General features: G+C 43.5%; 1 protein-coding gene across 1 annotated transcript in view; it reads right to left on the reverse strand.

Annotated features, from left to right (window-relative positions):
• LOC311142534 (protocadherin-1-like) overlaps nucleotides 1-851 on the reverse strand; it is a gene marked incomplete at both ends in the record, with an annotated part of 111,941 nt that extends 111,090 nt beyond the window's left edge. Inside the window, one exon of the mRNA XM_084178198.1 lies at nucleotides 54-851. Within this exon, the coding sequence (XP_084034324.1) occupies nucleotides 54-851 (798 nt within the window). The remainder of the gene's footprint in view (nucleotides 1-53) is intronic.
• Nucleotides 852-13,670: the final 12,819 nt, after the last annotated feature.

The following is a 13,670-nucleotide window of genomic DNA, read 5'->3' on the forward strand; positions in this document are numbered from 1 at the left end:
CAGTAGCGTACACAACACATTGATCACTCTGCAATATTAAAATAATGTTTTACCTGCAAAACAGAGTGTCCCACAGGGCTGTTTTCTGAAACCTCAGCCTCGTACGTGGCCTTCTCAAACTTCGGAGCATTGTCGTTAGCATCAGCAACCACCACTCTCAGCAAGGCACTGCTATAGCGCTGGGGGTTACCTCCATCCACAGCTTTGATTGTCAGGTCGTACGAGTCCTTGAGCTCCCGGTCCAGACTGCCCAGGACGATGAGCTGGGGCAGCTTCTCCCCCCTGTCTTCCGCCACCTGCAGGCCGAAGAGCGTCGCTGCATCTGGCCCAGCGATGAGGGCGTAGTCCGCCACCCTGTTCCTCTCCGAGTCCCTGTCTGTGGCCAGGGGGATGGAGAACAGCGCTCCCAAGTGGGTGTTTTCTGGGACAGAGATGGTGAGCACGGGGGAGGGGAACTGCGGCGTGTTGTCATTGATGTCCTGGACCTCGATTCGGCCCTCGATGAGCCTGGGGCTCTGGTTGTGGATTAGGTCTGTGACAGACACTTCAAACTCCAGGAAGCAGGGCTTGCCCCTGACCATACTGCGGCAGTCCCTCAGTGTCTCCCTGTCCATGGGGATCTCTGTGGTGAAGATGTCCCCTGTCTTCCCATCCACACGCAGGTACGGAGCGCCCACCTCCAGCTTGTACAGGTGACCAGAGTCTGGCAGGCCCTGGTCTGATGCCAGGCTGCCTATCAGCGTGCTGGGGGGCTGCTCCTCCTGGACCCGGTAGAGGATACCAGCCTCAACCCAACCACAGCAGTCCAACACCAGGACCCACAACAGAACTGCTCCCAAGCACAGTTCCATGAAGTCCGTCACTAGATTACCTACCTGCAAAGAAATAGAAAAAAAATTCAACATTATAGATATCATGAAAAACTGTACTTGGGCTTAAGGTTTATCGGTTATATTGAATGTGCTCTGAAACAACATAGTTATTCAACAGCCATAGTTATACATACAGTATTTAAATATTCACTGAGGCTGCCTATCAGCGTGCTGGGGGGCTGCTCCCCCCCCCCCCCCCCCCCTTTTGCCCTAACAACAGCCTCAATTCGTCTGGGCATGGACTCTACAAGGTGTCGAAAGCGTTCCACAGTGATGCTGGCCCATTTTGACTCCAATGCATCCCACAGTTGTGTCAAGTTGGCTGGGTGTCCTTTGGGTGGTGGACTATTATTGATACACACGGAAAACTGTTGACACTATATATATAGTATCTTGTTGGGGTTTAATTAAGATGTTTTATAATTCTAGTGAAAATATTTTTACATTAGTGAAAAAACGTTATTCTCCCAGGTATGTTTCTTCTCATTGACAATGCAGGGAACGATTCATCATATGTGGCATATTTACCAAAAACAAGCTCTCCACAGTGGAATAGACAATATATCCTTGTTAAGAGAGCAAGGATTATCTTTCCCCTGTCAACAGGACAAAACCCAGGAAACATCAGCAATGAGCATAACAGCCATAGTTATACATACAGTATTAAAATATTCACTGAGTGTACAAAACACTCAGTTTTGGTTAAATAAATTTAATGACCTACGATTACGCATATCCTACCAATGGGACATTAAAAACTGTAATATCTTATGTTTCACAGAGTCGTGGCTGAACGACGACATGGACAACATACAGCTAGCGGGCTATACACTACATCGGCAGGATAGAACGGCTGACTCCGGTAAGACAAGGGGTGGCGGTCTGTGTATATTTGTAAACAACAGCTGGTGCACAAAATCAAATACTAAGGTAGTCTCAAGGTTTTGCCCGCCTGAGGTAGAGTACCTTATGATAAGCTGTAGACCACACTATTTACCAAGAGAGTTTTCATCTATATTTTTCATAGCTGTCTATTTACTACCTCAAACCAATGCTGGCATTAAGTTTGCAGTCAATGAGCTGTATAAGGCCATAACTAAACAGGAAAACGCTCATTCAGAGGCAGCTCTCCTAGTGGCCGAGGACTTTAATGCAGGGAAACTTAAATCCGTTCTACCTCATTTCTACCAGCATGTTAAATGTGCAACCAGAGGGAAAAAAAACTCTAGACCACCTTTACTCCACACACAGAGACGCATACAAAGCTCTCACTCACCCTCCATTTGGCAAATCTGACCATAACTCTATCCTCCTGATTCCTGCTTATTAGCAAAAACTAAAACAGGAAGCACTAGTGACTCAGTTAATAAAAAAGTGGTCAGATGACGCAGATGCTAAGCTACAGGACTGTTTTGCTAGCACAGACTGGAACATGTTCCGGGATTCTTCAGATAGCATTGAGGAGTACACCACATCAGTCACTGGCTTCATCAATAAGTGCATCGATGACGTCGTCCCCACAGTGACCATACATACATACCCCAACCAGAAGCCATGGATTACAGGCAACATCCGCACTGAGCTAAAGGGTAGAGCTGCCGCTTTCAAGGAGCGGGACTCTAACCCGGACGCTTATAAGAAATCCCGCTATGCTCTCCGACGAACCATCAAACAGGCAAAGAGTCAATACAGGACTAAGATTGAATCGTACTACTCCGGCTCTGACGCTCGTTGGATGTGGCAAGGCTTGAAAACTATTACAGACTACAAAGGGAAGTACAGCCGCGAGCTGCCCAGTGACACAAGCCTACCAGACGAGCTAAATCACTTCTATGCTCGCTTCGAGGCAAGCAACACTGAAGCATGCATGAGAGCACCAGCTGTTCCGGATGACTATGTGATCACGCTCTCCGTAGTCGATGTGAGTTAGACTTTTAAGCAGGTCAACATTCACAAGGTCGCAGGGCCAGACGGATTACAAGGACGTGTACTCCGAGCATGTGCTGATCAACTGGCAAGTGTCTTCACCGACATTTTAAACATGTCCCTGACTGAGTCTGTAATACCAACATGTTTCAAGCAGACCAACATAGTCCCCGTGACCAAGGACACTAAGATAACCTGCCTAAATGACTACCGACCCGTTGCACTCACGTCTGTAGCCATTAAGTGCTTTGAAAGGCTGGTCATGGCTCACATCAACACCATTATCCCAGAAACCCTAGACCCACTCCAATTTGCATACTGCCCCAACAGATCCACAGATGATGCAATCTCTATTGCACTCCACACTGCCCTTTCCCACCTGGACAGGAGGAACACCTACGTGAGAATGCTATTCATTGACTACAGCTCAGTGTTCAACACCATAGTGCACTCAAAGCTCATCACTAAACTAAGGATCCTGGGACTAAACACCTCCCTCTGCAACTGGATCCTGGACTTCCTGATGGGCGCCCCCAGGTGGTAAGGGTAGGTAGCAACACATCTGCCACGCTGATCCTCAACACGGGGGCCCCTCAGGGGTGCGTGCTCAGTCCCCTCCTGTACTCCCTGTTTACCCATGACCGCACGGCCAGGCACGACTCCAACACCATCATTAAGTTTGCCGACGACACAACAGTGGTAGGCCTGATCACAGACAACGATGAGACAGCCTATAGGGAGGAGGTCAGAGACCTGGCCGTGTGGTGCCAGGATAACAACCTCTCCCTCAACGTGACCAAGACAAAGGAGATGATTGTGGACTACAGGAAAAAAAAGAGGACTGAGCACGCCCCCATTCTCATCGAATGGGGCTGTAGTGGAACAGGTTGAGAGCTTCAAGTTCCTTGGTGTCCACATCACCAACAAACTATCATGGTCCAAGCACACCAAGACAGTTGTGAAGAGGGCACGACAAAGCCTATTCCCCCTCAGGAGACTGAAAAGATTTGGCATAGGTCCTCAGATCCTCAAAAGGTTCTACAGCTGCACCATCGAGAGGATCCTGACTGGTTGCATCACCACCTGGTATGGCAACTGCTCGGCCTCCGACCACAAGGCACTACAGAGGGTAGTGCGTACGGCCCAGTACATCACTGGGGCCAAGCTTCCTGCCATCCAGGACCTTTATACCAGGCGGTGTCAGAGGAAGGCCCTCAAAATTGTCAAAGACTCCAGCCACCCTAGTCATAGACTGTTCTCTCTGTTACCGCACGGCAAGCGGTACCAGAGCGCCATGTCTAGGTCTAAAGGCTTCTCAACAGCTTCTACCCCCAAGCCATAAGACTCCTGAACAGCTAATCATGGCTACCCAAACTATTTGCACCCCCACCCCATCTTTTTACGCTGCTGGTACTCTGTTAATTATTTATGCATAGTCACATGTACATATTACCTCAACTTCATCAACTAGCCGGTGCCCCCGCACATTGACTCTGCACCGGTACCCCCTGTATATAGCCTCCCTAATTTTATTTTACTTCTGCTCTTTTTTTTCTCAACACTTTTTTGTTGTTGTTGTTTTATTTTACTTTTTTATTAAGAAATAAATGCATTGTTGGTTAAGGGCTGTAAGTAAGCATTTCACGGTAATGTCTACACCTGTTGTATTCGGCGCATGTGGCAAATAAAATTTTATTTTATTTTATTTGGTAACATGTTTCTCCCAAGGACCATTTTTGCCATGCATGAAAATGTATGGTTCAGATGTTGGAGATTTTCTCCACTGTCTTAGTGACTTACAGGGAATTTATAGAGCAATGTGCACCCAATCGTCTATTTTGAAAGGAACAATTTAACAAATAGGGATGATAATGTCATTCATCTAAATGTGGAATCGTTCCCCTCCTTCTTTTTGCCACATTAATTAAACCCAATTGAAAATTGAGCTTTTGCAGCAGTTTGTTACTGTTTTCATTCACTAAAACAGATCTTCAGCACAGTGCTGAGGATATCAAAAACGGCAACAGCCAGTATTGAAAACTTGTGTAAGCGCTATAATGAATGCATATTTTTTTCAAGAATTGATTTCCAGACAGAGTTTACACAGAAGATAAAGTGAGAGAGGCCCAGTGTGCATTACGGCAGCTATATAATCCAATGCAGAGCCTCAAATACCTAGCACAGTGCCATGGTTCAAATTTGAGCCTCCTAGACATCATTAAATGTGTATAGAAGCAGCTTGTGGACCCAACACCACAGAAAAAATCCAACACTGTTGAACAAACCATACAGTATGTTACGAAACCTTGACGATATGATATAAAGACAAGACTGAAAATGCATAATCTGACTGATCTAATACTAGAGAGGTCTGACCCACCTAAGGCTTCAGCTGCAGCGACCCAGAGTCTCACAGAGGCAGCAGCACACCAGTGTTTAGCTTCATGTGGAACATGTTGCAGATCTGCAGACCTGGCCTACGCCTTATCACAAAATACAGCTTTACTTTAGAGTTGATGAGATCTCCATCCCACTCTGCTGTTATGGGCTAATTTACACACTGTAATGTTCATGTTTGATTTCTAACCTGCTATGCCGCCTCATTAATCACTACCCACTAGTTTAGCTTCTGCTTTGATCCATATTCCCCAAGCTAAAGAATTCACTATTTTTTCAGACTGCAAATGATTCTATACTTTAATTATTTCATGCGTGAGAAGAGTTCTCGCTGTAACTTGAAAGAGGATAAGACAGTTCATTGGGGTGGTATATATAGTTGTAGTGCTCCAGCACATTTCCTGATAGCCTTTGCATGCTGATGTATGTATGTATGTATGTACGTGTGTGTATGTATGTATGTGTGTGTATGTGTGTATGTGTGTGTGTGTATGTGTGTGTGTGTGTGTGTATATGTGTGAGTATGTGTGTATGTGTGTATGTGTGTGTGTGTGTGTGTTTGTGTGTTTGTGTGTGTATGTGTGTGTGTGTATGTATGTATGTGTGTGTGTGTGTGTGTGTGTGTGAGTGTGGTCTTGTTTCTTCTATCCTCGTGGGGACCTGAAATCCCCAAAGGTCCCCACAAGGACAGTAAAACAAGGAAAATTCTTCCTCATGGAGACTTTTCCCACGTCCCCACGACGACAAGGCTTTAAGCTTAGGGGTTGGGTTTAGGGTTAGCATTAGAATTAGGGTTAGGCGTTAGGTTTAGGGGGTCAGGGTTAGGGTTAAGGTTAGGGAAAATAGGATTTTGAATGGAAATAAAATGTTACTGTATGTGTGTGTGTATGTGTGTGTGTGCGTGTCAAAAAGCATGCGTGAACAAATTTAGTGATCCTATAGGTGCATACATTTTTGCCCGTAAGTCAATATTTTTCTTCCCCTCCTTGCATGCAACAATGTTCCAAAGCAGAGCAAAGCAAGTACATGTTAAAACTAAACAGCAAAACATGAGCATGTCTAGAAATCCAATTAGAAATCCAATTCCTTCCAATCCGTTAAGATTGGAAGTGCAGGTTATTGATGCACTAATTGCTTGGTTATTGATGTGTCTCTTTTTACATTTGCAGTGCAGCCTCCAGTCGATGTGGCTTGAGTGACAGCATGTGAGGTAAAAGCATGATTAAAGAGTACAACGTAACGCAACATTTTTGTTAAACCTAAGACTACAGCTACATAGAAACTAAACATCTATTAAGATTTTATAAATAAACTAAATTGGAGCAGATCAGAGAAGATATTACTTTTCCAGCCTGATGTAGACATGTTAATGTGATGAGCTTGTGGTGACAAACATGTGGAGACAAATAAACTTAATGACACAATGACAGCTAGACAACCCAGAGTACATTATCACCCTCATCCTCCATATCCACCATCGCTGAGAAAGACAGTCATCAAGTTCAACAGTAATGATCCATTACAATATCTCCTTTGAAATTGTTGCTTTATAAAGGAGCATGATGAAAGCAGCATTGAACTGCTCTACTGTAGTATAAAGACCTAAATGAGATGGCCTCTATCTACGCCTTTTGTAGATAGGCCTAATACTAATCATAAACAAGTCCCATCCTTGTTTATCTAAAATCAGCCATCCATTTGCTAAAAAACGATATCCAGAACTACAGTACTGTATTGACTAGCGTGATAACAATCCAAAAGCTTCTCAGATGACATATCTAAAAGAGATCCCAAGAGATACCAAATACTAAAGGCAAAAAAAGATACCACTCACTCAATTAGGCTAAATCATATACAACTCACTCCCAATAAGTGTCATATGGCCCTTCAGGAGTCTCCATACAGTGAATGAATGTCTCTCAGAGGTTCTTTAAAATGTCTCCTTAATAAAGCCATAACCACACTTTCCTCTAGATAAGAGACTCTCCAAACACTCATTAGAAGTGATCACATAATCACTTCCAAGGAGATAATTACAACAATATTCTTTCAACAGTCTCCAGATCAGGTACACACACACACACACTGTATTCTGTATCAGTGTGGACAGTAGCAACTCAGATTATAGTCACACGTTCATCGTCAGATAAGAGTCTATGGAAGCCTCAATTCCAGAGGCAATATACTGAGTAACAAACATAGGTTATTCATACCTATGAGTGGACTACTCCACTGAAGAGTCTAAGCCTTGTTTCCATTTCAGATAAGAGTCCATACACTTTCAGGTAACAGATAAGAGCAGATATACAATTACAACTCAACCTGGACTGCAATAAAGTGTGATTTTGAGGGCCGCAGCACTGCAAGTTGGGAGTATCTCCTCAACAGAGGGTGAGTTCAACAGCACTGGAATTTTGGAACAGCCAGAGCGGGTAATGAGGGCAATGGCTTGTGCTATATTCACAAAAACAAAACAAAATCTGATGCAATTGTGATATTAAATTACTCATGCAGTTCTAGCCTATTTATAAGTAAACATTAATAAAACATAATCCAAGAGTTCAGAATCTGCATAAAATTGGATTGCTATCATATTGAGTGAGACAAAATATTTGAAGAAGAATATCAACTACTCCATAGAGATCCTATTAAATTACTAGAGGGGGGAATGTCATAAACCCTCAAAGTTCCATAATGGGGCGCAATGGCAGCCATCTTGGTCAGGGAGAAATCCAAAAGCAGTCTAATTGGAATGAATGGCAGTAGAGGCATAGGTGACACCATAAATGTCTCAGATTGTGTTTTCTTGGAAAGCTGTGAGTGCTATTGTATGATACAATATCAGTACTTGTTGCATTTGTTGCAAGTCCTTACATCAACTGATTTGAGTCAGTATATGGCTGTGGATAGACTGCATTGTTTGAATGTAATGTTGGTATATTGGCAGTAAAAACAAAACAAAATGGAATCATTCCTCTAAAACTGTCTGGCTAGCTAACTAACACACATACATTGCAGATGCATTCTTCACATTCAGTGTTTTACACAATATCTTATCACAGCACTGGCAAACCATGGTTGACCAACTCCCAGACCAACATGGCTGACCTTTGAACCATCATAATATGGTTAATGTCCATTCTAGTATTATAATTCCTAGATCTATGAAGAACCAAGTCCAGTTAAATCGTTTCAACCATAGCACTAGCCATTACTGTGTCGGAATTGCAGCCCAGGGATTCCGTGTGTTGAGGTGCCCTGGAATCATGGCTCTCCATTCATCAAAATGCCATAGAGAATATAACCTTTGGCATGAATTGAACAATTATTGACATAAGAATAATCTAATCCTGATGTTTGTCAGCCATTTTCATTATCAGCTGCAGCATGAGCAACTTTTATCAACAGCTTTTACAAGGCATCCTGGTGATATCAGTCTTCTGTGTGGCAGTGACCTTTTCTCTTCCCCACAGCCTGGTCACTGACAGATCATGGTCATGATCAGACTGCAACAGGTTCTGGGATAAGCCTCAGCAGCCATGCATCATTAACTGACTCATCATTCCTCTGCTTCACAATCATTCCATTTCAAATACAATACAGTAGGCCTATATTGCTATGCAACTAATGGTTTCATTCCTTGGGTTTATGCCATATGGCAATAAATGTCTCTTTAAATCACCCTGTTACCTTAGAAGTATAAGGGTTGAAATCAATTTGTCACAAACACACAGAGCTGAATTTGAGGAATGTGAGTGTAGCTCAAAGGTCTGTGTATATCATGCATTGAAAGCTTGAGTTAAATCATGTATATATGGTAGGCCTTCATCCCGCAAAGCGTTTCAAACATACTGTAACTGTCTAACTTATAAATATGTACTGTAGTTGAGTGATGTTTTTGGGAATGGATGGCAATTCAAAGTAATTTGATAAATCAATGTCTGAAGATTGCACATCAGGGACATGGCGGTCTGATTGAATCAACGTGTGTGAATGGCCCATGATGAAAATCCCCTAGCACTGGCTTTAGCTTCAAGCCATACCCATGCTTCACATCTAATATGTACAGAAACACATCACTTTATACTGACTCTAAAACATACCAGAAGCAGCTCACCAATAAACACACAAATATAATTATTAAAACACAATTCTTGAAAAGGGACCCCACCAACAACATGTCTGTCATAGATTCTCAGACTAAACTATCTCCAGAACAGCTAGTCTATACACTTCATATTGATTTGAGTAGCAAGACAATAGAGTGCATAACATACTACTCCCTTGCCTCTCAGTAATCTTTAATAATCTATATGAAGTTAGATGCATAGTTACTTTTTATGACAAGACAACACTAATACTAATCACCAAGAGGAGCAATCTTTATCCATACTCTGCCCATGTGTATTGCTTGTCAATATTTGGGCGGGTATGAACAAATCATAGGCGTGTATCACTAAAGAAATGCGCTCAGTCTCTGAAAAATGTAAATACGCACTGAAGAGCTGCGTCTGGAGTCATGTAGACTGATCATTCATTGTCAAAATGACATTTAATATGTGGGAAGTGGGAACGCAATATTGATAGACGATGATAAACGAATATAGCCTGTATGGCTGGTCAGTATGCATAGTTGGTCGATAAGAGCATCTCTTGCTCTCACTGCAGGGAGGGAGGGAGGGAGAGCGGGAGAGAGGGGGGGGGGGGAGAGAGGGGGGGAGAGCGGGGAGAGAGAGAGGGGGGGAGAGAGAGAGAGGGGGAGGAGAGAGAGAGACAGGGGGGGAGAGAGAGAATGAGTGAGTGATGACTCCAGACGTTTAAGAGCTTTTAGTCAAACAAGTGTCCGATTCAAGCTATTGCACCTGCTTAACCGGATCCTCGGAAAACGAACTATTGGGGAGTGGTTTGAATGATCAATCTTTTAATTTGTTTAAATTTACACTAGGCTTTTTAATGAATGACTGTATATTGTATTAGCAATTATACCTACAGCAACACATTATCTTATCGTCAGATATTATTTCTAAATGGCGAAATTGGCAATTAACGTTTACTAAGAAACGTCTGACTTTTAAACATTACATACTGCATATGCATTTATTTTGGAAAGCATTATTCTGGTTGTATGCCAATATATTTAATTTACCTTTGCCAAAGACTTCTTAGGGTGCGATTGCCTCTCCGTCCTTCGCCCGAGACACAATTCTTGCCTGGGTTTAGGACTGATGTTTTTCCTTCTGTCTTCCCAGAGGCAGGTATATAACCCTCAAACCTCCGTCTCAATTAATCAATCCAAATACTGTATCACGACGACGAAAAAATCCCAAGTTGAGAGCAAATCCATTAGTACCATTGACAACTTTACCCTCAAATTCGATGAATCCATTCCCATGTCATTCTGCAGCCTTCCATGTTACCGCTGGCCAAAAAAACCTATATATTCTGACAGCGAAATCTATTATTTTCGTTTTTACAAATAATAACCAATAGTCAAGAATTCTGGGCTTCTGGCCGCGACGTTAAATTGCTTTTCTCTACTCTAAAATCATGTTGCAACTGCACCTTGGCGAAGATATGCACTCATCTTCAACCTATCTATCTCTATCGTCCAAGTTTCTCAAGCGTTGCGAATGTCGTGCATAAAACCCACACACCACGAAATACAGATTTTTTAAAAAGTGTTTAAAATGTCACGTGTCATAATCACAAAACGGAATATGTCGCCGCGTTGAGTAAAGGACGTATTTGTTATGAGAAAGCAAATGAGGAAAAATTTTCAGCACTTGCTCTGCTCTCTAGACTGCACGGTGGGAGGAGGTGGGGCTCCACAGAACTCCGCTCTCTGTCTCAGCAACTTCTCATCCACATCACTGGATGCCACAGGCTGAACACTTGAGACTTAAACACAGATTTTATCAACTACCTAAAGCATAATGTTGGAACTTCCACACTTTATGTTAAAACAGAGGGTGACTGAAATTAATATTTATTTTAGGCTACTTGAGCTCATACAAAAATGTGTTATTCCATCTCCAGATGGGAGTTTCTATGGATAGGTTCCAGGTGTGATTTTATGTGTCAGTAGCTCATGATAAATGTTTTTCACAAACTTCTAAAGCCATCTACTCACATGTGATTATTTACTTCTTGATATATTCAATGCATCATAGTTTGGCGTTGGTTTGAGTACTGGAATTCAATTCAACAGAGGAAAGCACAAGGGGCGCTATTTGCTCTTTTGGCGCCACCCTCAGGCGACTAGTTTATATGGGGAAACATCTCTGGCACTGGAAAAAATTGATATACCAGTCTGCCATCTCGTCTGAAATAATAGGCTAGGCCACTGTACTGTAGGCTACTGTAAACGTCAAATCTTTATTTGATGTGATTATTTGTTGGCGCAGTATATCTATAGCCTACTCATGTGTACTCCTGAGTGGCGCAGTGGTCTAAGGCACTGCATCGCAGTGCTAACTGTGCCACTAGAGATCCTGGTTCGAATCCAGGCTCTGTCGCAGCCGGCCGCGACCGGGAGACTCATGGGCGGCGCGTAATTGGCCCAGCGTCGTCCAGGGTAGGGGAGGGAATGGCCGGCAGGGATGTAGCTCAGTTGATAGAGCATGGCGTTTGCAACGCCAGGGTTGTGGGTTCGATTACCACGGGGGGCCAGTATAAAAAAAAAAAAAAAAATGTATTCACTAACTGTAAGTCGCTCTGGATAAGAGCGTCTGCTAAATGACTAAAAATGTAAAAAAAAAAAAATGTGTATCCGATTCCCCATTTGATTAAGGGGGTGGACATCAGTGGTCTCTGTGGACAGATATCTAGCAACAGGTTCTTGACCAAGGCATTGCATTGCTGCACCTCACAAACTCCTAATAATGTGTGTCATCAATTAGAAGATGCAGGTGGGTTTAGTTATATAACATGATTTGTAGCCTTGGGCTATAAATCACCATTACTCAACTGGGAACACCATGTCCCTCTCCACGAACCAGCCTCCATGTAGTCGTCGTGGTCATCCCCCCCAAAACCAGCTGCTGAGCATAAGCAGTGGCCCAGGAGCAATGACTCAAACATACTGCTCTGACACAAAGGAGAGCCCCGAACATCTTCCTCTAGAGGAAACATTATTTCCCCTCTTTCCAGCCCTGGTAAAGGTAGCCTTTATCAGAGAGTTCCCATCTCTGATCCACACTCCTCCTCCAGTCTCTCATTAGCTGCAAACAAACAGCTGTCGGGTTACCTCTCCAGGGTTCTCATTAGGGGATGCCACTCAAACGCACAGCGGCCCGTAGCCAATCACGGCAGAGCTCCCGCCCACACACACCTGCGGGGTCAAAAGTGACACGTCGCCAAGATGCAGGTCTTCAATAATGCCTGTGGCTCTCACACTATTATTCTTAAAACATTTGCATGGGTTACTCCAAGCCTCTAATGACTGACTGGTGGTGAAGACATCTCGAGAAGACACATACAGTGCCTTCAGAAAGTATTCAGACCCCTTGACATTTTCCACATTTTTGTTACGTTACAGCCTTATTCTAAAATGGATTAAATAAAACAATTTCCTCAGCAATCTACACACAATACCCCATAATGACAAAGCGAAAACAGGTTTTTAGAGGTTTTTGCAAATTTATTAAAACCAAAAAACAGACCCTTTGCTATAAGACTCGAAATTGAGCTCAGGTGCATCCTGTTTCCATTGATCATGCTTGAGATGTCTCTACAACTTGATTGGAGTCCACCTGTGATAAATTCAATTGATTGGACATGATTTGGAAAGGTTCACACTAGGCTCACACCAACATTTCTGCAGCATTGAAGGTCCCCAAGAACACAGTGGCCTCCATCATTCTTAAATGGGAGAGGTTTGGAACCACCCGGCCAAACTGAGCAATAGGGGGAGAAGGCCCTTGGTAAGGGAGGTGACCAAGAACCCGATGGTCACTTTAACAGAGCTCTAGAGTTCCTTTGTGGAGATGGGAGAACCTTCCAGAAGGACAACCATCTCTGCAGCACTCCACCAATTAGGCCTTTATGGTAGAGTGGCCAGAAGGAAGCCACTCCTCAGTAAAAGGCACATGACAGCCCACTTGGAGTTTGCCAAAAGGCACCTAAAGACTCTCAGACTATGAGAAACAAGATTATCTTCTCTGATGAAACCAAGATTGAACACTTTAGCCTGAATGCCAAGCGTCACGTCTGGAGGAAACCTGGCACCATCCCTACAGTGAAGCATGGTGGTGGCAGCATCATGCTGTGGGGATGTTTTTCAGCAGCAGGGACTGGGAGACTAGTCAGGATCGAGGGAAAGATGAACAGAGCAAAGTACAGAAAGATCCTTGATAAAAACCTGCTCCAGAGCGCTCAGGACCTCAGACTGGGGCTGAAGGTTCAGCTTCCAACAGGACAACGTCCCTAAGCACACAGCCAAGAAAACACAGGAGTGGCTTCGGGACAAGTCTCTGA

The sequence above is a fragment of the Coregonus lavaretus genome (assembly GCF_964263955.1).
Source record: "Coregonus lavaretus genome assembly, chromosome: 15".
NCBI lineage: Eukaryota > Metazoa > Chordata > Actinopteri > Salmoniformes > Salmonidae > Coregonus > Coregonus lavaretus.